Genomic DNA, 25,448 nt, shown 5'->3' on the forward strand with positions numbered 1-25,448 from the left:
GGCACTTTAGGCAATTATTGACTCCATAGGGATAAAAGGAGGATTGTGCATGTTAACATCACCAAGAGAAAACAGACTGGGACCTGCTCATGTTGTTTAGCATTAATTGACACAACAGTTGATAACAGCTTTTTGGACATAGAATCTGAGCATAACATTCTGAGCTGGACACGGTGGTGATCAGAAGCAGCACTGAAAAGAGCAACTGACTTAGAGGACACTTTGAGCCCTACATATTATTTGGATAGTTTGTATAACCTGTTTGTTGACTGCTGTACTTCAGATGTAAACATTCCGAGGAGGCTCGGCGGGCGATTTAATGAAGGCTTCCAAAAAACACACTGATTGTTTGATTGGACTAACTCACCTGTACGTGTACATGGAGTGTTAGTGTAGTAGTCTGCCTATGTATGTCTAACCTTGTGATCAGTCCATTATATGTACTTTGTACTTGTACTTATACTTCTCATACAAAGTCTGTCTGTCTATCAGCAGGATTATTCAAAAACTACTCAAGCAATTTCCATTGCATTTCGTATAGAGGTGGGGCATTACCTTAAGGAAGAACCCAATACATTTTGGAGTAGATTTGTATATACAGGCATGTCCAGGTTTTTTTTTCACTCTATTTCACTTTGAGAAATGGGGCATTAGCCTTGGCAGCATGCACTATCAGAGTGCCCTTCTATTATTATCATGTTTTATAGTATATTATAAAACTACTTCAAGTTCAACCTGTCAAGGACAATAAAACTATTTTAAAACTATTTTTTAAAGCCTATAGTGCCACCAACCTGGCCCTGTCTTTTGTTGGTGTGTTTTTAAGGTTTGTGTGTTGGGGGGCAACAGCTTGGCAAAGAGCACTGCACACAGCTCTATATTGAAGCAACTGCACAAACACTACAATAGAGATCATTTGTGTTATTATCAGAGGATGCAAAGGATAAGAGTATCCAAAATGGATGGTTGAATGTGCATGTTTATGTTAACACCCCGGCATGAACATATATTATATTTTGAGTATAAATCTATTAGGGCTGGGCAATGAAACAATAAATATCGCGAGATAAAGATTATCGCGATATAACTTTTCATCGATAGAAATATAAGACATGGTCAATATAACTTCGATAGAACTCATTCCATCAATGTTTTGACAGACAACACAAACAGCCAATCATGTGGCTGGAATAGAGTTACAGCCACGTCAGGTTAGGTTGACGCACACAGCACAGAGCGTAATAGGAGCAGCAGCACACGTGCTAATGTTTGGGCATGGATGCAGTGACTGAACATAATCGAGTCATGTTTTCTGATACGTTCATTGTCTTAGCGGGTTTCCACCGCTGAATAATTATCACCACCGCTGCTTCAGGATCAGGACAGACCCTCATTAAAAGGTTGGGCCGTCGTCTGTCTGAGTCTCTGTCGGAGTCTGCTTCCTCCTCACTCCCCCGCTGACCTGCGCTCACTTTACAAGTTATTAGGACATGTACAGGACTGATGTTTACTTTGTGTTTGTTTTCACTTCACAGTTTATGAGACACACTTTTAAATCGGCTAAACAACACGAGAAGTAACGTGACGCGCAAACTATATATATTCCATCTGAAATCCTGACAGGAGTTAGTGAAGGTGTGACATGGACTTTGGGCTGTTGTCAGGGAGTTTCCCAGGCTACGAGAATGCAGCAGCTGGTTCACCGCCTGACTGTGACATGTTTGGGATCATTAGCGACAGCTAGATTTAGCATGAGTGGGCTGTGCTTAGTACAATGCTGCACTGAGTCTTTGTGAATCTGTAGCTCATCAGAAGGCTGATTGTCCCACACATTTCAATTCACCATGTAATGTGAAACTAATTTACCTTGTCTCACATTTCCCCATTCCATCTAACCAACGTCTGACAACACTATTAGTATCTCAGGTGTTTGCCTCCTGCCTGATGTGCATTTCTGTTGCAAAACATCTGTTTTCAATTGAGATTCATTGTGTTTTATGTTAATGTGGCAAAACAATTTATCTGGCCACATCCAGAAGAGGTCTGGATCACCACACTGTGTTTAGTGGCTGCAGTCCGAAGAGGAACACAGGGAATTTTGGGATTGTATTTTGCAGTTTTCCAGTTATGATCTACTAAACCAGTATTCATATCCTCACATTCTGAATCTGTGAATCGAGGTAATGTGTTTTAAGCCTAAATGTCCGCTGATATCTTCTGACGAGGTGCATTCAGGGACTGCCGGAAATGCCAACGTCAGCTAGCTTAGCCATTTCCTGTAGACTTTTATGAATTTAACATTTGTACAGTGATTTAGAGGAGATTTCAAAATATCGAGATATCTATCGCGATATAGCCTAAAAATATTGCAATTTTTTTTTTAGGCCATATCGCCCAGCCCTACTGGGAGAATCACTTGACTTTGTGGAAACTATAGTAAACAATGCAATCACAACAATGTTTATAAAAGAATAATTAATATCCACTTTTTGATTTCCAGTTTTAAAAAATAATTTGATTTTCTGTTTGAAAATTGTATTGGTTGTTACCCAAATTATTTAAATATACAAAAATATATTGTTAGGTGTTGGTGAAAAATGTTATATAAGTATGCGGAGTTGTAGAATTAGGTATATGTGTATATTAGAGATGGAAGAGTGGAAATCAGAAATGTGAAATTGTTTGTGTGACATTTAGAATCTTAGAATTTTACTGAAAATGAAGACAAAGTAAAAAAGACAATTCTTAATGTATCTTGTATGTGTGTGTTTTTGTATGTAGGAATTGAAGAAGGAATCCAAAGAGGTCAAGGAAACAAAGAATGAGCCTAAAGAGGAGACCTCTCAGCCTCAGAGGAGAGAGAAAAGCGCAGGGAATGTGGCCAACCTGGTCCAGAGGATGAGCACAATCGGCATCCCAACTGGTGGCTTCCAGCCTCAGCCCCCAGCAGCGGCAAAAAGTAAGAAGCTGTACTTTTCTCTGTGTTTAGATAAAGTAATTTGTTAAATCAGGACTTCACAGTATCCAGAAATTAGTTTTTGGGAACCAGTATGCTTCAAATTCTAGGGTGCTTAATGCCAAATTTGGTATCACTCACACACTCATGTGCACACACCTCCATAAAGAAGATAGTAGTTAAAATTGACTTGCATCGTGACAGATCAATCGTCTGTCAACATGTCAGATATCGCGATAATAATAGTTATCGTTTTATTGCCCAGCCCTAAATGTGAGTAATATACGTGGAGAAAAAATGTGTCCATTCCACAGTCAGGGAATTGAAATGACTTTCATATTAGTATTTAGTTGTGATGATGATATTGTGAACTGTGACTCCTGACTGGACAGATGTGACAGAGAATAAATCAGGAACTTAGACGAGTGCTAGGATCTTCATCAGTTTCGGATCATAATAAAAAAGCTGTTTATATTTTTATTTACATGGGTCTGTCCAGGACAACTACTGTGTCGCTTTAAATGTTGCTGTCGCAAAGAACTGTGGGACAGCATTTTCTCCTTTCCTTTCATAAAGGATGTTCCCATGTTTTCTACGCTAAAGGAGATAACTTAGGAAGCATTAAAGCTCTTCCTCATCATTTAGAGCAGTTATTCTGAAAGTGTGGGCCGCGGCTCCCTGGTGGGCCATGAAGCCACTGCAGGTGGGCCGTGAGAGGTCATCAGAAAATAAATAGATAACAAAAGTTTCAGATTTGTAAGTAAGCGTTGATTACCACCAAAAATGTATGATTGATTAAAAAAAAAAAGTAATCATCACAGGTAATGAAACAAAGACATTTAGATTTAAATTCCACGTTCCTAATTTATCTGACCTATATAGCAGGTGTCATTGTTTTTGCTGACCGTCACATTAACACTTGAACGCATCATTAGCGGGGGAATCATAGGGAGGGAGAACTTTGTTGTCTGCTGGGTCGAGCAAGATGGAGCAGAGGAAAGCTGCTGATGACGAAGGGGAATCAGAAAGTCCAACTGAATCATTCAAAACTAAAAAGACGACTCGCAGAAAGGACTCAAGTGAGGACCTGTCGCTGGCCCAGAGGACAACTCCCAAGCCTGTGTGTGTGCTGTGCACTCAGATGCTAGCTAACAAGACCCTGGGACCATGTAAAGTGCGCCGCCGCCATTTAGAAACTAAACATGGACAATATTTATCCAAGCCTCGAGCATCTTTTAAAAATACGCAGAGAGAGCATCGGAGCCAGCTACGCGGCAACATCAGCCCTCTCATTGGGTGGGTTACAGGTGACACAATGTCACTTCACGCGATGTGTGATTCAATATCAAGTATATCGAGATAAACTGCTTGAGGTGTCAGACTAGAGGAATTCCAGTGTTAATGTCAGTTTATGGACGTTTTTTTTGGGGGGGGGGGGCCTTAAATGCCTTAAACGCCTTAAGTATATTTGATTACGCCTCAAATGTGTTTTTCTTCTCCCTGATATTCTGGTTGTGCTCTGTTATACAAACAGCAAGAATATTGCAAATTGTTACGCTTAAATGTGGATGTTATTGGATTTGCACTGCATATGCCTATGTTCATATACAATTATTTTAGCTATAAAATGAATAATATGTATGGTAATAGTTGATTCTAATCCTGTGTGTGGATCATATAGTTGTGATTAAAGGTGTGGGTGGGCCGCACACATATTTCAGTTTTCAAATTGGGCCGCGGCATTCTTCAGTTTGGGAATGGCTGATTTAGAGAATTCCAATACCTCTTATTATGGCGGCCGCTGAAATACTTCCGGGTCATTTCACTCAGTTAGGAAGGATCCTGCGCAAAATAGATTTTTTATAAAACACCCATGCACTCTACTGAGTGCTATTGTAGTTGTTATTGTGTCTGCCGTTTTTCTTCTTTCCTTTGCGTTTTTTCACATTAGACTACAGAATTTAGCTTTACTATACTGCCCCCTTCAGACTGAACACTGAAGAATCACGTCTCCAGGGCTCACAACATCACAGGTACCTTTAGTGCTACTGGCGCTTTAGAAATACAAGGACCTTCATATTTTCAGAATTTTAGCATCAACTTGTGTGACATACCTACTTCTTACCGCAACTGGGCTCATTAGACTAAATCAATTGTTATTGACTGGAACATTAGGTTAAATTACACAAGTATTCCTTTTTTTTCTACTTTCCTACAAATTCTATTCATGTTGCGTTTGGCATGATTAAGCAAATTCCCCGACTAGTATTTTTTTTACCTGTGTCTGCTGCGTGGGAGCTCATGTATCCTCTTATGCAAACATATGCATGTATTCTGTGTGCAAACCTCCACCCTGTCCAGTCTTGTTTGAAGATTCTAACATGAATGCTGTTTTTTCTTTTTCTATTCCACCTGAGCAGTGCTCCAGACTAAGTTTTTACATTGGTTGCACCAGTGCCCCTAACTTTTTTATTTAGCATTCAGCACATAATTTAGGTGCACCCACAATTTTTTACTGTGCCTTTTTTGCATGACAAGATACACCTATTATACCTTTTCTTGACAGTTCCCATATATATTGGTAATTTCTTATGGGCTGGGTATCGCCGCTGATTACCCAAATCTATTTGATTCTGATTCAAAAAGTTTCGATTCGATTTTAGATTAGATTCGATATTGATTAATTTAAGGATATATAGGTATATTTACAATACCAATGTTTTCAAGGTAGGCCTGTCACAATAACAAATTTTGTTGGACGATATTTTGTCGGAGACATTATTGAGATAAGTTAAATTATTATCATTGTGAAACCCTTTTAAACCACCTGTATATCGGTATTATTATAGCATAATCCTGCAAGTACACCCTGTCAAAGAGCAATACACTTAATTCTGAAGAATATTCAGTCTGACATTTGAATTAGAATTAAAAATATTAAGATATCCTAAATAAATAAAACATCATTTCAAATAAATATTAAACATTTGGCACAGAATACACGTTACCAGCTAGGTAATCCCATTTTCATTGTGCTTAAATACACAATTTTGGGGGGGGGCAGCCTGGGCTTGTGAGTCTAAACTCCGCAGAGGAGATGAGGGAGCGACACGAGTCGATCAAATACAAAGACAGACCAGCTACACGTTTGGTGCACCAGTGCGACCAATGAAATTTTGTTAGTGGCACGTCCCCGAAATGGTCGCACTCTGGAGCCCTGCTTAGCTACTGTTACTATGTGTCTAATCTCAAAGAATGGCATTCTTAAAATACAGAGCTCAACTTGAGAGAATTAGTCATGTGTAAACATAATAGCACAGTAATTGTCTGCTAATGTAGATTTCTCCTGCATTTGTGATGTTGCGTGTATTACTGTAGGAGAGATAGACAGATGCTCTGAAACATGAATAATACACTATCGCCTGATCTCATACTAACACATGCTGACCATGTAAGATTTAGGATAACTAGCCAGTCACAATCTTCTATTGAATGTTTTGGTAGAGCCACACATAAAAACTAAAACACTAATTCCTCCCTTGAATCAAATTCAGCAGTGATCTCATGCATTAAACATACACTGGCTTGTCCTTAACTCCAACAAAAATAAGAATGTTTGTCTATAAAGCATCTACTTTTTTGAAAGTCGCCATAATTGCAGTCACCGCTGAGACTTGCACCGGGAGGAACCACCGTAAAGGACATGTTTTTTCATATACTCAAGACTAACTTTTTCCACAAGTAGCACTGGTTTTTAATGCTTTTAAAAATTACGTGCACCACTTACAACGACATGCAAATCAACACTTTACAAGGAACTTCCCCTTACAGTATGCCTCTGCTTCCCCTCCCATTGGAGCACATCTCCCTGAGGACCACTAGGGCCTGGCACCTCTGAAGGCCAACCCTTGTATTTGGGCCTTTTAGCTCTTTTGCCCTGACTGAACCTCATCTGTACAACCTCCTTAGCATCAAGCTCCTCCAAGCTAGTTCCCTCAAGACTTATTCTAATCAGGTCCTCCACTGTGTCCACATCTGACATCATTCTCTATAATTCTCTTCCTTTGATATATCATTCTGAAATTTTATTGCTATTCTGCGTGCGTGCGTGCGGCCAGTCTGACACACACACAAATTCTCGGCTCATTACTACCATTTCACGTGATGGCCTATACGATGATGATGCAAGTCGCACTTGTGCACCTAGTTATAAAATGTAGTCGCACTGTCTCCAAAAATAGTGGCAAAATGCCACTAAATGGTCGCAGTCTGATCGCATTTGCTCGTCAGTATTTGTATGTGTCTATAATCAGTAGCTGTGTTTGCTCAGCAGGGTGCGTCTGCTGCCTGCCAAAGGATCACCCTGCGGAACCGTCCCGTCTGGGGTGGAGTTCTCGATCGTCCTCCCACTTCCTTGATTTGTATCTTGCTTGCATGTCACCTGTCCCAGTTCCAACCCCCCCTCTTTAGCATTCTGACTCTCCCGGCGAGATGAAAACAAAAACACAGACTAGTGAATGTGTTAGACCACACAGCAGGTTGGTTGACTTACTGGTGTTCCTTGGGCCTCCTTTGTTTTCACAGAGCCTAAGAGGAGACAGTGCAAGGCGCTGTTCGACTATCAGCCGCAGAATGAAGACGAGCTTGAGCTGAAGGCCGGAGAAATCATAGACATCATTGAAGAGGTACTTTATCACCATTGCTGACTATTATAGTTTATAATTGTCTAAGAAACCGAAACTTTCCTTTTGAAAAGTAAATTAGAATGAATGTTCCTGTGCCATCTGCGCTAAACAAGCTCCACTGTAATACTACACATACTGTATGTTATGCTTCTAAACACTGAAGATACACTGACGGGTTATTTGTGGTGGCGGCAAGTCAGAACAAGTGAGAGGTGTGAGCAGCGGAGAGCACTTTGAGTGAAGGTGCAAAGTCATAAGTGCTAATAGGTTGCTGTAAAAAAAAATGCATGCATGTGTGCCGAACTACTCTGAGCAGTGAAACAAATCATTTATTGTCATTTTGCTGGATGAAATGGATTCAAACGTGCTGGTTAATTCCCCCATGATTGAATTTTCAATTGCAGGATTAAATGTTGGAGACAGATTTTCTAAAGCATTTGTCAACATCATTTTTTCTTAAATGCATTTTTAGTTGATAATGAGGCTTTACAGAATTGTATAGTGGGATATGTGCATAATTAGGTGCATTGGGAATGCAGAGAAACCAGAGAAACCAGAGAAGCACTGGACCTAAGAATCACTACATATTAACTTGTTGGGGGTGAAGAAATGACATAACTGTTGTTGACGTTATCTCATTGCTCCATTTCTTTTCCTGTGTGCAGGTTGAAGAGGGCTGGTGGAACGGTAACGTAAACTGCAAGTCGGGACTGTTCCCCTCCAACTTTGTCAAAGAGCTGGACGCCATGGCAGAGGACGGGGAGTCAGTCGACACGGCAGCAGATGAGACTGGTAAGGACAGACACAGAAAACAAGCCAGACTTCATTAATGGAAAGGGTGCAGCTCGGTTGGCAAAACACTAGAGAAGGAACACTGGAATTTTTTAATGTTTGCTCTGACACGATAGCAAACAAAGCTCAGGGCTGGTGCCAAGAGACAGTTTTTCTTGTTATTTAATTCTAGTCAGATTCAACGGTGATTGTCGTCTGTCTGAAGTGTCTTTTAAAATGTATTAGATGATATGTATTTCACAGTTTCCCCTGTTGTTGGTTAATCATTATTAAATCAAGTATTGGAGCGGTTTGGACAGGTTGTAACAAGTCTCAACAAGAGCTGACTTTAACCTGCTAAATCGTTCGTCTGCTAGTTCTATGACTAGGAGCTACGTCTTTGCATGTGCATGTTAAGGGATCTAAAAAGTGTAATAAAATGTTTTCCATAAGAGTTGTGGTAAACTATAGGCATTCATGGAAAGTGCTGAGTTTTTAGTATTCTTGTCCTTCAGGATGTGACGCTGTAAATCTGTGGTTGTACACTACAACAATTCTAGCACCCCCTGGTGTCCAAAAAGGGGGATAAAAAGTGTATTCTCCAGAACAAATCCTCTACTTTATCACTTTATTGCAGTAGGAAGGAAAAGCAATAAAATGTGACACTGGTGGATTTATTCACCCTCTGTTGCATTGTGTCGTCTCTGCTCCCCAGATGGAAGTGGAATGGAAAGCACTGCCGCCCCCACATCGCCTCCGGCCACCTCAGGGAATGGAGTTATTGCTCAGCCCAAGAAGATCCGAGGCATCGGCTTCGGAGATATTTTCCGGGAAGGGTCGGTCAAACTTAGGGTCCGCCTGCCCAGCCCTGAAAAAGAGGAAAAGAAGGACAGAGTAAGTGTGATGCTAACTCAGAATCTACACCAAACATAATGTGAAAGGTGAACATGAAAAAGAATTGTCATACGTCTGTATATATGACAATGTGACATAATATATTATATTAGCAGTGTTGAAGAAATAAAAGGCAACCAATGTATAGTAATTGACCATCAAACATTAAAGAGGGGAGAGAGAAGGGAGATAGAGAGATGGTGATATGTCTCACTAGGGTTTGGTACAAAACTCTGTTCTTTTACGGGTACCAACCGATTTACATTGTACTACCGGGTACGTGTCCGATCACACACACTGCGCCTGAGACGAGCTGAATTATGAGTCTGAGAAAGAGAAAGAGAAAAAGATGAATTATGGAGTTACTTTACAGGAGCTCTCTGTTCAGCACCACAACAGAAGCAGCAAAGCAGCGCTCTACAGTAAAGCATCACTATTTAACTGTGACTGAGCGACAGCGCCCTCTGCCGCCACATTAATTAATTCCGTGGTGAGCTGCAGCTATAACGAAAACACCAAACTCTGTTCAGAATACTTCATATTGAATCAGTGACTTCCAATCAGCATTACTCTTGATCTTGCTGGGTCTGGTGTCTGATAATTTAAGCTGCGACCATCAGTCAGCTCCATACTCCTCTCAGGAGAGCTTACCCACACATCAAAGGTACACAGAGTGAAGAGTGGAAAGGAAAGTGGCTCAGTTCTACCTATTCCAGGTCATTGTACCATTTCAAAGCTGTCATTTTAATGTAAAAAAAAGTTGCACAGTGTTGCTTTAAGGCTTCTATCCAGGTGTGAGACTCGTGTAGGAGGAATTAACTTGCCACACAGAACAAATTAAAAGTCAACATGTACCATAACTGTATGTGCTATTTAGTGAAATTAATACCTGTTGCATCCAGAGTACAGACTTGAAACAAATACGTGTTGCACGCAGACCTGAGGCCAGGTGCATAAAACTCTGTGGAGATTTATGAACACGCACATAGAAATATGCATCTTAAATGTGTATTATTATCATCATCACTTTTGTCTGTTCTGTTTTGTAACTTTCAGTCATTGTGGAAGTTGGTGTACATGCATGAGTTTTATTTTCACTCCCGCAATTAATGTGACAGTAATTTGCAGCAGTATAAGTAACATCTGACTAAGACTGAGTGACATAGCCTAACTGCATCTATATGATGTGCATCTTTGTCTATATTAGGAACTTATGTATTGTTTCCTGATTTGACCTGACACACATTTAGCTTAAAGTTCAGTTGTTTATTGTTTACACTGAAGGAACAAACCCAGATTCATGTGAAGGTTCTGTTTGTTGTGAATACACTTGTTTGTTTTTTTCCCTGCCATCAGCACACATATATACTTGTCAAAATTCAGATGGGAAATAACAACCTCACCTGATACAATACTTAACACTGAATCTTGCTTCTCTCAGGTCTCGTTTTTCTCCAGAATGAATTAGACATGTTTAGATGGACACCAATATTCTGATACTAAGCCAGTAGTCTGAATGGGGAAAATGTCATGTAAACAGCATTTTCTGAATTACCTGAATAAGGTCATACTCAGAATAAGTAATAATCAAATTAAGACGTGGAGTATTTCGATCCTAGACGCATCATCAATGCAATATAATGTCATACAACCTATAATGTCCAAACAAGAAGTAGGACATGAGTCTCGACGTGAGTCATATTCAGACTATTCTATGATACATGTTAACGGGAATAATGAATATTCTATTAGCAGCTCATGTAAACATCCTAATTGAAATAATGTCTTGTCTTAGAAATATTGCTGCCCATGTAAATGTATTCACTGACCCTAAATTCTGAATCTTGGGTTTCTACTTTTCACTCTTTGTCTTGCTCTGCTGACATATATATATAAGATACATGCGATGACAGAGGTCAGTAGTGTTCTGACATGACATAGTGACATGCAGCAAACAATAACACAGACTCACGGCTTTAATAGATGGCTCTGTTCTGAAATGCTCGGCTTGTTTTTCCCTCTCTCTTCCCAACAGCCCTCACTCTCTGGTTTACCCCTTAACACGACTTCCTTCAGTCTCCTCCTTCAGTCTCCTCCACTCCGCACATACGTCCATGTTGAATGCTCCTACACTTCGCTTTTCACAAACCTCTGCAGTAGAAATAACCGAGGACATGCAGCATCCTTCTTGTCACCTCACCATGGTACACAACTTGTAAGTGACAGCTTACAAGTTGTAACATTCCTCGCTGGAAAGGTGCCCCCCCCCCCCTGTGTTTCACTGCTTTGCCTTTTGTTTCAGTAATTACTCTTTCAATCAACAGCATCATTAATAAGCATTCCTCCTTAATAACACTGAGTCATGATCCGACGTTTCTACTCATTCCGCTCCAACACGAGCTGCCTCACACACAGGACTCCTCCACATGAAGCCACATATCACACCCATGCCCAATGAATCATTTCCATGTGTATGGTTTGCTTCATTTTAGCCAGTCCCATCATTACCATCTGCTGCAAAGCCCGCCCTTCCCAACATGACAGACTTGCAGAGAGCAGACGGAGACGGCAAAGGCAAAGGTAAAAGACTGTGAAAGTAGTGGAAAGGATAATTTGATTTGTGAACTGTGTCGTTTAAAGTCAGTAGATCGTCGCTGTGAGAGATGCACAGTTTTTCTGTTTGTCCTATCTATGGTATGTGACCTTTGATTAGTTGTATTTACATCTGCCATTCGTTCAAGCTCCAGTGTTAGGCGTAGATATAAGAGGGAAAATATCTCTCTCTGGCCCTATGTCAAAGCCAGTTATGTAACAAGAACTAAACTGGAAATGCTGTTGTATTTATGTTTGGCAGATATGATCTTCACAATCCTGAGAAAAAGACCGACTTTCATATATACCATGATAAACCAAGATCTTTGGCTTCTGTATATATTGGCACATTTATGTGCTTTTGCATGTAAACCCCTTAAATCTGCGGGTCCGCCCTAATAGATGCCTCTATTTTGGTTTCCTCAGCTAAAGAGTACTGCAAGGTCACATATGCCTTCGAGGCCACGAACGAGGACGAGCTGAGCCTGAAAGAGGGAGATGTCATCCACGTCCTGAGCAAGGTAAAGCTCTCCGGCCCTTCACTCCATTAAAACTGTGAAATGAACTGAGAAATCGGAACAGCTGGACTGACCATACAAAGGTTCAGTGAGGAGAATGACCTTCCTTAGGGTCACCAGCAAACACGTGAACCAGAAAAGATGAAGGAATCACTGAGGTTCACTCTGATCTCTTCTTATGTCGGCCACGTGCCACTGCAGAATGTAATGTAAATTTGCAGAATGTAATGTAAATTTGGCTTGAAGACGCAGTTGGCATTGGCCTGTCCATGCACTGCCTGTAGATAAGTCTTTGCTTTAGAGATGTGATTAGACAATCTGGGATTTCAACTGAAGATGATTTTTCCAGGTAGAGATTGGCAGGAAATAATAAATGAAGAGGGCATGCTTCATTTTCAGAACTACAGCAGGATGTCTTGCCCTTTGAAATAAATGAGTCTTCACGATCGGCTGAGTGCATCTGCAACAAACTGCTTTTATTTTTATAATAACAATTCATACAACCCCTACAGGCCCTGCCCCACCCTCTCCTGACAGAGACAAGAAATGTTCCCTTGTTTCTGTGTCTTCTTAGATTGTAGTTACCTGCGTCTACGTTCAAACTGATACAGACTGTACAAGCAAGTAGGTGTATTGTACTGATGATGGTTTCTAAAAAGATATTAGCTCTGTAAATGGGAGGATGCTGGAGTCATGGCTATTCCTAAACAGACTGTGTAAGTCACGACACGTTTCAGGTAGTTTGAAAATCAATAAAAAAGACTTGTAGCTCCTTTTGGAGATCTATGCTTGGGTCATACAAAACAAAACAAAACATGTTTGACGAGATGATGAATATTTGTGCCGACTGTGAGAGAAACCATTTTTTCTTTTTACCTCTTTACTCTTTGTATTATTTTGTAATTCGAATTTTGTTATATGATACATTTGTGCCTGGTGTTTAGCCTAGAGCTTTCTCTTAGTCCCTGCTCTAGTGTCTCACATGTCATTAAGAAGTGAACCATTACAAGTCAACAAGCTGAAACACAGATTCTGAGCATTTCGACTGGTCTCACCTCAGCACCCTCTGACAAGTGGTTGATGTGTGATGACTCAGGGTTTCCCCCAAAAATGTATAACCACATTTTTGGGGGAAACCTACCGCCATCTAGTGGAGACTGTACAGAAATGCTTCTAGAATCACCAGAAGTGCTTGTTAGGAACAGGTTTGTACTGGAGTGCACAGAGCCGTTCTCGATACTAATGGAGACGTTTATAATGATTTCCTGCTTCTCTTCTACAGCAGGTCTATTTGCAAAGCTTCAGTGCAAAATTCTGGTCCGCTTACTTTCCTCTGATGCACTGTGCATGTTTATTAAGATTTACAAAGGACAATATATAAAAATCTGTTGGTAACTATTTAATAAAAAATTATCAAAATAAGTAAAATTAATTAATTCAAAGCGAAATAAATACAATCACAAGCTGATTACTAAAGCGGTGTCACTCTTTTTCTGTTGGCCCTCTAACAGGACACAGGGGAGCCTGGCTGGTGGCGAGGGGAGATCGGTGGTAAAGACGGCGTCTTTCCTGACAACTTTGTGGTCAAGGTTTCTGAAACAGAGAAAGAGGTGAGATCAGAATCAGAGAAGGAATTTAGTGAACTCTTTGGAAGCTATTTTGAGAACTGATGCATTTTTTAACAGGTATGTAGTTTTCTGCTGCTGGATGGGGTCTCAATCAAAACAATAACAAACCCTGGTTCTGGTGACATCTCGAAGTATTATGGTATCATGGGAGTAAGGATTTCAGGAGCATTTTACTAGTAGCATTATTCAGAGCTCGCCCTCTCAGCAAAACTGCCCCTCATAGAAAAAAGAACTGCCCATAGATGCGCTGTAGGAATGTGTGTGTGAATGGTAATAACCTGTACTGTAAAGCGCTTTGAGTGGTCATCAAGACTAGATAAACGCTTTCTAAATACAGACCATTCAACAGGCCATTTACATAATGAACTGGTTTTGAATTTGAATCAAATGCAGTTTAATGTAGAAGTATTAAATATTTTATTTTATGTAGTAGATTCCATCTCCGATAAGATGTATAAAACTTCGACATTTTTATTTTCCATTCTCTTAAATGCAGAGGCACCATGTGTTGTGGTTGCTTTTCTAGCAGTTTGATCAGAGTGAGACGAGAGACGGATCAAAACACTTTATTTCAACTCTGACATCTGGCACATTGAACCTTACATCATCTAATCAATAATATGGAGCTGTAAGCACAGCTTAACTTTTCCACGTAACAAATGCAGAAATCTCTTTTGATTTCCTATGAAGGCTTTTCCATGTGGGTAATAAGGCCTCTTGATAATAAGCCAGATGCCTTTTAGGGTAAAGAGCCTATTGCTGGGGCATCTTTAATAATCAGTGAAGCAGCTTTTGAAGAGGACCTTCAGGTCGTGCTGACAGTGTTTGAGCTGACTGTGGAAGTGTGTGTCTGTTCCTCACTGTTCTTCATGTTCACGTGAGGGACATTAAAGCACGTTGAGGTGTCACCAAAGAAAGTAATAGGATGTATTTCACTGATTATGCACCATTCTATTCTATGGGTCCCTGTGTTCATGTTTCAGTCTCCCGCGTCCAGAGGGTCATTGAAAACATCCCCTAAGCAGGAGCCAGATGAGGTAAGGGAGCCGCACCCCTGATGAAATAAGACCAGTAGGATGATTGTTGTTCTGCTGCTGTGGAGCAAATACCTGATCACACACTTTCACTGATTTTGTTTAGTCTTGTTTGTTTAGTTTAGTTTTTTTCTTTGACAAAAATTTAAAATCTTCAGTCAAATCTTTGTCATTTAATTTGTATTTTTTGTCAAGAAATCGTGATTATGTCTCATTTTGTTTTTACATTTTTTAATCATTATGTCCTCAAAGCATTTTGGGCACACTTGCCATGGTTACAGGTCTTGTTCACATCTGTGGCGAGCTTTGAGAAACCGGCAGGTGTTAATCGTTCTCAGCGTCCATATTGCTCTGCAGTTAAAAACTACAGACTGACTCCCCTCAGTGAAATCAAGCATCATTTTTAAAGTCTCATTAAGCTGGACCGCTCGCACACTGTCATCCCTGCTTGCGTAGTATTACCACAGCCACCTGTTGTAGTAAATAATTCAATCCCTTGTTTATGAATTACTCTTCATTTCTGGGTTCAGCTTGAGAGAAGAAGCTGAAACATCACATACATGTCTAGGTGCTGTTTTGCTGCATTGCAGTTTAACTCTGATTGTACAAGATTCTAGTCCATACGTCTGAAAAGGGAAACGTTTTTGTATATATGCAACAGAAACCCTCATTCACATAGAGGGGAAATGCTCTCATATACACAACTGATTTACAGTATAGTATGTGAATGATTGTTGCCGTCATTTGTGTATGTGAGAGGTAATTCAGAATAATAAAGCTGACAAACCCTCATAAGATGACACCACTGAGACCCGAGAGACAGAACGTTACCGAATGCAAAATGCCTCTTCAGAGGTCGTGCAGCAGGTCAAACAATTACTAATCCAGAGCTGCTGTGTGTAGCTCTGTTGATTAATGCACGTTGTTGAGTCAGCACCAATTAAAACCGTCGGTAGTTAATTTCTTCAATCAGACAATTTCTAATTAGGTTATGCTCTTCATGATCAAAGGTCAACAATGACTATGACCATATGAAGACTGAAGGAAATGCACTGTATCTACTAACTCTAACACTGATTTGTACATGGCTCTACCAGTTGTTAGTGTAGAAGGTAAGTCGAGGGTCATAGTAGTACAGAGCTCTATCGCCCTGGTTCTTTAAATCACTGAGCAGCTACTGGGATTTGCAGTAGATGCTCCGGGAACTTGTGGTTGTCACGAGGTTCAGTGCTTTACCGAAATGAGTATTCCACAGACTTAGCGTTGCAATCTTAACAGAACGTCAGACTCAGCATGGACAGATAAATCACATGTGATATAGTTGAACCATAAATAACATTTTATCACCATGCCACAATGCAAGTCGACTGCAGACAGTGTAGTCTTAGTTCTTTTTAACGTCTTTTCAACTACCCGACCGCTGTTATTTTCAAACATGTAGTTGTCAGTCCAAACTGACTCAGGTGACAACCCTTGAAGCAGTTTATTACTCACGGTACAACAACAGGAGAACTTGCATCCTGGGAATGTGACTGTGTGTCAAGCCGGACCCACTGGGCTTATATAATATGATTGGATTGTAAATGACTCACTTATTTAATTGCTGTCAGCAGTCAACCCATCAACGCTGATTATTCACCCTGTAGGCTCTGCAACTCTATTTGCCCTGCGGTGATTACAATAATATTGTAAGGGATGTTCCTCACAACTAATTCCCCTGTTGATTAAACTGAAATTTCCATTTAGTCAGCTATTTCATTTTATTTTCATTTTCTCGTTTACAAGGTTACGAGATCGTGTAGGTTTTGCAAGACCTCATCTGTCCCACTTTCCACTCATACTACTGTTGTGTGACATGTGGGTTTTAATATGCAGAGAGGGGCACTGCTGTCTGCCGGGGATGCAGCCCTAGCTCTTAGAAACATAAAACACAAACTATGTAACAGGCTTATGTTGCGTTCAGACCTTACGCAAAGCAAGTTACTGCATTAGCTATCACTGTGTTACTTGCGCAAGTTTCGCCACAGGATCATATTTGCTTACTTGCGTTATTCGCATTAGTATCGGAACCTTGAATATTCGGCCATTCTCCTCCTTCTAATACTTAGCATAGCATTGTTATTTATTAAAAATCTATATTTATTTGTATATCTTTACAGTGATGCAGCCAAAACTCCTGAGAGTATTACTTCACATACTGTATTATTAATTAATTATTTAATTACCTATGGCTAAACTCCCAAGGTGTGATTATATCTCAGCCAAAGCCATATCAATGTGTGGCCAGAACACATCATCAGATAATTTTAGTTTAGTAGAGCCTATTAGTAGTACTCTTGGTTCAATCCAGGTTTTTGAACATTTGCACAATTACATGATGGTAAATGATAAAATGATAAACATGAGGGGGAATAAAACACAGCTTTAACTGTATTGTTGCTCTCATTGTACATTACACTGCTGGTAATGGACAAGAAAACAGTTCAGACAGACAGAAACCAAACCATGTGCATTCTCAACTTTTGTTATGATTATGTTTTAAATTAATAATCAGGTTTCTTATGTAAAAATATTTAATGAAAAACTGTTTCTTAGGATATCAGTTAATAGGCTATCAGACATACATGTCACACCAGAAGCTCTGACCCTGGAAATCAAGTGTAATGAGGATATGAGGCGGGTATTAAGAACCTGAATGGAATTTGAATGGTAGAAATATGTGAACATTAGCACTGAAGTTTGTCACTGTTTTTGCAACATCGTGGGTTGAATCAAGGTAAACTACAATGACTTCGACATGCTTTTATCGCGTCACTGAAATTAGAGGCGATATGATACATTGACAATGTGTTTGTCTCATTAAAATGGTTGGTAATCAAGATAGTAACATTTTTTTAATGGCTATGAAATTTTGTTAGACTCCACGACTCCACTAATATTTCTAGCTTTGTTTGTGGTTTTTATGTTTTCGGAAATGAGGCTGTCTTGTAATCATCCTTCTTTGGATCCACAAATAATTGGATCAGAAATAATCTCAATACATACTAACACACCTAAAAACGCAATATCACATGACCATCCATATCCACTGGGCATTTGTGATCTGTAGCTGCAGCACATGGTCAGCAGTGTTTCCAAAAGTCTAAATTTTTAGAGGCTCTAAAACTTTTAATGGTAATAATGCAAATTGACCACTGTCTGTGTTCAAATAGATTTTAAATGATGATCTTTAAAAAAAACAGGCTCAGTGCTGTGGTGTGGTTGAAACCCTGACTGTTAAGGGCCAAGGATTTGTTCAGCTATTAAAAAACAGCCACTTGAATTATTTAACTAGACCTAGAAAACTCGACGGAGACATGATTCTGTCATGAGGTATACTGAAATACATGGTTATTCTACCAAGCAAAAGCAGCTGACCGACCTTTTTCAGAGTCTGATGTCAACTCTGTATGTCTCTGTTGCCATTCAGTCTGACCGTTGAAATCACTGTAGGAATAAAATAAAGATTAAAATAATAAATAAATTGTAATTACTGAATTGGCATGAATTGGGCTCAACTGGCAAAGGTTGTTTTGTACACAGACATAAAAGATTGGTTAAAGTCAATAGTATAAGGTCGTAAATTAATGTGTATAACAGTATATCACACTAAGTATTTATGGTTAATTAATGGATGTTAAATTAGAAAAATTCTGGTGTTTCGTGGAAAGCACCAGAAAACATTAAATGTGATCAAAAAATGAATCCCAAAAACCAAAATCATCTCTTGTTCAGCTCTATATAAAAAAAAAAATACAGAATTTGTTTTTCACATGCCACAAAAGGTCAAGAGTTTCAGGCTTTAATCTCAGATATTATAACATACATTTTTTTTTAGACCAAACTTAATTTGTCGTCCATTCCTCCCTCCAGGTAAGGGTTTCTGTAATTGTGATAGTAGTTATTAGTGCATATTTATGAGTCATCATCGACTTAAATGTCACCCTGACCTACTTTCTTCTCTTTCTCTCTTCCGCTCAGAAACCAAAGAAGCCACCTCCACCATCAAAAAGCATTGGTAAGTAGCATCTAACACCCTCCACCTCATTAAATGTTATCAACTCAGTGGTGAGCGTGAGGGAAGGCTGCTCTTGCAGTGGAACATGCATGCTCTGCAACAAATTTTATATTCAGTATGATATGCAGAGGTACATTGGGCCTCTGATTCTAGTAGACTTTAACTTTTAGATTTTAGTTAAAGCACAGATATTGCATGGTCATTTTCTTATGTAAAAGAAATTCCACCAAGGCTGATTTCACCATGTTCGCTTATGATGGGTAAATATCGGTTATATGATGGGTAAATATCGGTTATCAAATAACACAACAGAGACTACCCGTTGAAAAGAGCAAGACCTGGGAGAAACAGGTCCAGAGTTCCCTGTTCACACAACCAGAGTTCGTCTGTTTGAGATGCATTAACACACACTGGAAATGTTCCTTTGAGAGTTGTGGTGCCAGGTTGGAGCATGCAGGAGAAATTATGGAAATGTCAATGACTGCACATCAGCTCAAATTTACCTCACACTACCTTTTACTCCTTTTACTGTGGAGTAGAGTAAATTTTGTTTAATGTCTGGTTCAAATGATTCTGACATTTGCGTTTCGATAGCTTTTAAAGAAAGATGGACGACGTGAAGCCAAATAATGAATCTGATCTTCTTCATATTAGTGAATGGGACACAGACCAAACTAAAAATACAGGTCATATACATTTTTCTCAAACATGTCTAGTGCTCATGTTTCTTGTAAGTTTGGTTGTAATTATTTATTTGAAATAAAAACAGGGTGAAATGTCAAGATTGAGAGCTGAGACTGACTCATGATTGTTCAAGCACCCGTATCATATCTGTCCTACATAACAAATGTTGGCTTAATTTCTGGATAGTGGTAGGATGTTGAGACATGTCGTCCATCTTTATATACAGTCTATGGTTCATACATAAAACTCCTCGGGGTCATGTCTAGCAAGGTTCAGGGGTGCAGTGCATGTGTAAAAGCAGCTTGGTACTGAGAGAAGGATGGTGGAATTTAGCAAGAGCAACTGGGTGAGACAAAACTCCCAAAAGTTTGAAATGGCAACCAATTCTCCTGCTCATTCAGCAAAGATCTGTGTCAATGTAAAATAGTACACAGAGCAAAGATGGTTGAGACCCCCTGTCTTAACTTTATAAAGGAAATAGTGTTTCTTGTTTGCGTCACGTCAGAAATCAGATTACTGCTGAAAATGGTCAATAATCACATTACTGCGTGTGCATGTAAGTACACAAAGTTCAAATGTGTGGTTTACCAGCAGAATTCCTTTCTCTCTTCTATTTAAACACATAGGGACTAAAACGTAAATGCTGAGTTCTGATTGAACCTGATGCTGGTGGGAAATCCTCCCCAAAAAAATCCCCGTTATGATTTTATACATAATCCTAAAACATTTCTCATCTTATCATACATGCATCTCAAGGCATCATTGCCCTCATTTCTTCATGGTGGTTCTGTGTTTGGTTAAACGCCGCAGTGCTTGACATCTGCAGTTTGCAGAACGCACACTTGCTCTCTGCACAGGAAGTAAAAGAATTTTGCATTCGTATCCTTCTCCTGCAATGTGTTGCAGTCTGTTTCTGAGACAGTGAATGTGCACGACTTCCTGTCTGTGTTGAGATTCTTCAACATGTGTCACAAGCCAAACCACAAAGGAATGCATGTTGGTGCACTTTGACGGCACAGTGTTTTGTGCCAGTTAGAGATAAAAAAAATTAAAAAAATGAATCAATGTATGTAAGAGTCTGTGAACCTGTGAAAGTGTGTGTTCCTTCCTATTGTCTGTTGAGTCTTGAACCATTCGGTTCAGACAGATGAAGTGACTTTCTGTGGACCATGTTTCGTTTCTCAGCTCTCAAACCCGAGGTTCCCAGTGCTGACAAGAAACCTCATGCCATCAGGACAGAGGACAGAGGTATAATCCTTTCATTCGTCTTACCCCCAGTCTCATCTCATCCTCTTATTTCCTCACGTTCACAGTTTTGCTTTCTTTCACACCTTACGCACATTTCTTTGCAGATTTTAAATACTCCGTTGGTTCTTGCACTCCACGGTTAACCTGGGCCAAATTTGTTCAAATCTTGTCCGTCTTTTGCCTCGTTTCTACCCTCTATCCTGCTTTCGCCATATATATCCATGCATTTGCTCTCTAATGTTCACTAAGCTGTGGATATTATCTGAGGTGGCAGCCGCTGCTCCCTTTTAACACCCTCTCACTGTGAGGAGAAGAGCCCACAGCCACATTAACACAGTATACAGTAGTGTCTTACTCAGAACACTGTTGCATTTGCACTCTCCATGGTCATTGTGCCATGTGTAACTCCCGTACTGCTTTTTTGAGAATAGCATTACTATGGATTCGGGGCTGTTCGCACCAATGTGGGTTTAAAACGCAGAAAACAAAAATCATTTAATAAAGCCGTCACTGAGAAAGGACACATCCATGAGTGCTAAAAATAGTTTCCACTCTTTCAGCCTTCCACTTTGCTTATTTTTTTTTTTAATAATAGTTTAGATACTTTACATTTATGTTTGGGATATTTTACCATTAATTTTGCATATTTTAGTAATTTCACATGTACTTACATTTTGTGGCTATTTAACTATTTTTGTATAGGTCCTTTTCTTGTGGGAAATAGTCATATGTTTTTGTTCTTATAAAGCCTTTAATGCTTTATGGATATTTTACTATTATTTATTAAAACAAGATGTGTACTTGTTTTGAGGTTGATTTGTTCTAAGATTGCATTCCTACCTGAGGTCAGGCAGTTTTTCTTATCTAACTGTCATATGTTGAGGCTTTGCACTGTCAAGTCATTGTTGGTTAGAAAAAGACCGATGTGCTGTCAATGCAGTTTCCATCTCACTGAGAATTGTGTGTTTTTGTGTTTTGTACTTCTATCTTTGTGAGGACCAGTTGGAGTTATATACCTATAGGGTGAGGACATTTTGGTTTGTCCTCAAGTTTTTAATCTTCAGGTAAAAATAGTTTCTGGTTAGTGTCAGTGTTGGTTGTTAGGTAATTAGTTGTAATGGATGAGGTTAAAGTTAGGGCCTAGGGAATGCATTATGTCAATGAGTATAATGTGTGTGTGTGTGTGTGTGTGTGTGTGTGTGTGTGTGTGTGTGTGTGTGTGTGTGTGTGTGTGTGTGTGTGTGTGTGTGTGTGTGTGTGTGTGTGTGTGTGTGTGTGTGTGTGTGTGTGTGTGTGTGTGTGTGTGGGTTTCACAAGAACTTGACTAAACTGCTGCATTGGTGTCACGTCTTTTGCACCTTTGCATTAATATGTAATTATGTGTGATGTTGATTTTGCTGAACTGCTCTGTCACGGTGTTTATACATTTAGTATCCCTATATTAACACTATGTGATGACTATGGACATGACTTGTCAATGAGGAACAGTAAACAAGTACACTGAGGCTCCTTAGTTATTTAGTCATATTATTGACTGAATGTCATCGTGTTACATTATCTGGAGAGTAAATGTAATTTGAATTTGATTAAATCTCCAGACATGTTCTTGATTTCCCTGGGTGCACCCATCATGGCAGCAGAACAACATCTTCCCCTCCTCGCAATCTGCTAATATGTGGCTCAGCCCGGCAGCTATTAAAGCACAATGCCAGTCAAGCATGTAATTCTTGATTATTTTTCTTATGTCCTTTTTTACATGCAGCTCATGCGATGTCAGTGACAATAAGTCATCTCCGAAGAGTTTATCCCCACGTATGAAACGAGTGCATGCTAAGCCTCCCTTCCACATGCAAAATTCATGCAGCATTTAGAGCAGAAACATCACATCAGTGTCTGATTTGACAAATGTTGACCCTGAGTCAAACAAAGTTAATTTAGACAACCAACTTCCTGCATTGAATATATATTAATGAAAAAAAAGCCGTGAATGAGTTCATCGAGTTGATAAAGGCCCAATCCCATTTCACCCCTTCTCCCTATACCTCTAGCCCAGGGTGGGCAAGCTCTACTATCAAAAGATCCATTTTGCCCCCTCTTCCACCAAATACATTTCGTCTGTGTTGAGTTATGAATCGATGGTGTCGGATCATGTCTGCGTGTCGCTCCGTTCATTTTAACACCGAGTCCTGACTGTGAGCGTCACGTCTCGTGTTGTACTGAGCACAAAATGTAGACGAGTCAATTTCATGCTGTTTAAATGCAGCCTCATAAACTCTGGAGCGAATCAAACAAACACTAAGTTACTTCATGTACTGACCAGCTCCTGATAACGTGTGTGTTTAGTTTCACGTGAGAGAGCTCTGATCTCACTGCGTGTGTCTCTCTGAGCGAGTGAGTGTGGCGGCTCTCATTTTCTGTAGTTTCCATTTGATTCTTTTTTCTTCTAGTCAGTCAGTTTTTGTTGTGTGAAGTGAAAATATATTTTAAGAAAAGCAGGTTGTCTCTGAATGAGCCAATCACATGCTCGGGTGATAAATGATTTGAATCAAACAGTGAAATAGGTCCGTTTATATTTTGTATAGAAAAAAAACAATGTTATTCTCGTCAACTAGAGGCTTAAGGTAGTGTAAGGTAGGGCTACAAAAGATAAAAGATAAACAGCTGGGGTCTTTGGAGCTTGCAGGAAGTTAGTGAGCGAGTCAAAGACAGGTCAGCTTCCAGCAGTTGTCAGGCAGCGCATGTCCGCGTGTTTTGGGGATGTAGCTTTAATGAGAAGGCTGATGGGAGGGGGTGGGATGTATCAGTTACATGTGCAGCTACATGTGCCCACTCACGTCTTCACTTAAGCGATTAGTCTTATTTCGGTCCGGCTCCTCCCCTCTGGACACCTCTGTGTCTCTCTCTTTCTAACTTTGTTGTGCACTGCCTCTGGATTCCTCTGCCTCCTCTCTTCTTCCTCTGTCTTTCAGGGTGTCGTCAGGGATGTTAGATCTTTTCTTAGAGTCCCACAGGATCTAACAGGACTAACTTAAGTTCAATGTAAAGGGACCCGCACATAAACAGGGATAACATGAAGACTTCACTTTACAGCTGTGCTCTGGAAGAATAGCTAATTACGGCATTTGCTGACTATTATGTTATTAAATGATTATATAACAATTTTGTAATTTTTTTTAGTTTTTAATTGATTTATTTTTAAGTTTCCCACAGATATGCCTTTTTCCATTTTATTTTTGTATATTAACCTAACCCTATATTTTGTATCATCCAAATATATTTGTTAATAAAACACTATAAATAATATGGAAAAATAAATAAATACATGTTAACTAGATGAAAGTAAATCATATTTTTAAATTGAGTTATTGAAACAGCCTGCTGTCTTTTTTAAATTATTTTTACCCACAAGACAATCAGTAAGTAACGAATAGAGTGATGCATACAAGAGCAACAATCAACTGCCTTCTGTAGCAGCACAGAGAGACCACACCACCACTACGCCTGTGCAGTCTAAACACTGTTTTTCTCTCAACTTTGGCCTTTTATCAAACTGAAGCTGCTTATTTGGAAAATGGAACGTTCAGTCTCCCACTCGAAACAAGGTCTGAATAGTGGAGCGTGACCGTTTTTCTTGTTGATTTGGTCAGTGGGCGTCACAAGTGACAGGACGAAGGTGTAGAAAATACATATGTGATAGCGTCTGATTACAGTGTTTCAGTCTCCAAGTGTTTTGAAGCCAAAAATGTTATTTACTTCAGGTACTACTTACATTTGAAGAACTATTACCAGTGAGAAACTGTAGAAGATGTGAAGAAAATGTGGCATTTCGTGTATTGATTTGAGGAAAGTCACCGTTTCCTGCAGCACAGATCAGATTTTTGTGTCTAGTGCTATTTTTTTGTCTCAGTGGCACAGAAGCTTAACAGGATGTTTAAATCATACGTCATGTAATCAATCCCCTAACGTAGAGTATGTATTTCAAGATTTCTTTTGATTGCAAAACATTTTTTGTAAGTGAAATATTAAGGGAATTAAATGAAAATCAGCATGGTTGTTAAATTCCTCCTTACTTAAGGTGCCTTGTGTCTACATTACACCAACTCCAACAAAAGCCCTGTTCTGTTTACTCATGAAACTTTTGTGTCTCTCAGTTAACCATATTAGAATTCCGGTTATCTGTTGACGCAAAGTCAGGCTGTGGGTGAACTGGTTGACAGGCAGATGAAAAGTTTCAGGGTTGTCTTATATTCCTACTGCTGTGGTGCAGTTTTCATCATTTTTAGATCTCTGAGAAGTAAATTGTTGTTTTCTTCATCCAGAACAACTGCAGATAGAACAAAATATCATCATGTAAACTGGGAAGAAATTGACTTTTAGTGAC

The 25,448-nt window shown here is 39.5% G+C and overlaps 1 protein-coding gene across 3 annotated transcripts in view; it reads left to right on the forward strand.

Moving 5' to 3' along the window:
• cd2ap (CD2-associated protein) overlaps positions 1-25,448 on the forward strand; it is a 58,789-nt gene that overhangs the window by 16,339 nt on the left and 17,002 nt on the right. For 2 of the 3 annotated variants that reach the window (XM_034580549.1, XM_034580548.1), the window contains exons 3-12: positions 2,782-2,959; positions 7,541-7,641; positions 8,307-8,433; positions 9,128-9,306; positions 11,799-11,886; positions 12,325-12,419; positions 13,928-14,026; positions 15,028-15,081; positions 19,099-19,135; positions 21,005-21,067. In XM_034580549.1, the coding sequence (XP_034436440.1) occupies positions 2,782-2,959; positions 7,541-7,641; positions 8,307-8,433; positions 9,128-9,306; positions 11,799-11,886; positions 12,325-12,419; positions 13,928-14,026; positions 15,028-15,081; positions 19,099-19,135; positions 21,005-21,067 (1,021 nt within the window). The remainder of the gene's footprint in view (positions 1-2,781; positions 2,960-7,540; positions 7,642-8,306; positions 8,434-9,127; positions 9,307-11,798; positions 11,887-12,324; positions 12,420-13,927; positions 14,027-15,027; positions 15,082-19,098; positions 19,136-21,004; positions 21,068-25,448) is intronic. The other variant, XM_034580550.1, reaches the window with a different exon arrangement.

Source organism: Hippoglossus hippoglossus, chromosome 24 (genome assembly GCF_009819705.1).
Source record: "Hippoglossus hippoglossus isolate fHipHip1 chromosome 24, fHipHip1.pri, whole genome shotgun sequence".
Classification (NCBI taxonomy): Eukaryota; Metazoa; Chordata; class Actinopteri; order Pleuronectiformes; family Pleuronectidae; genus Hippoglossus; species Hippoglossus hippoglossus.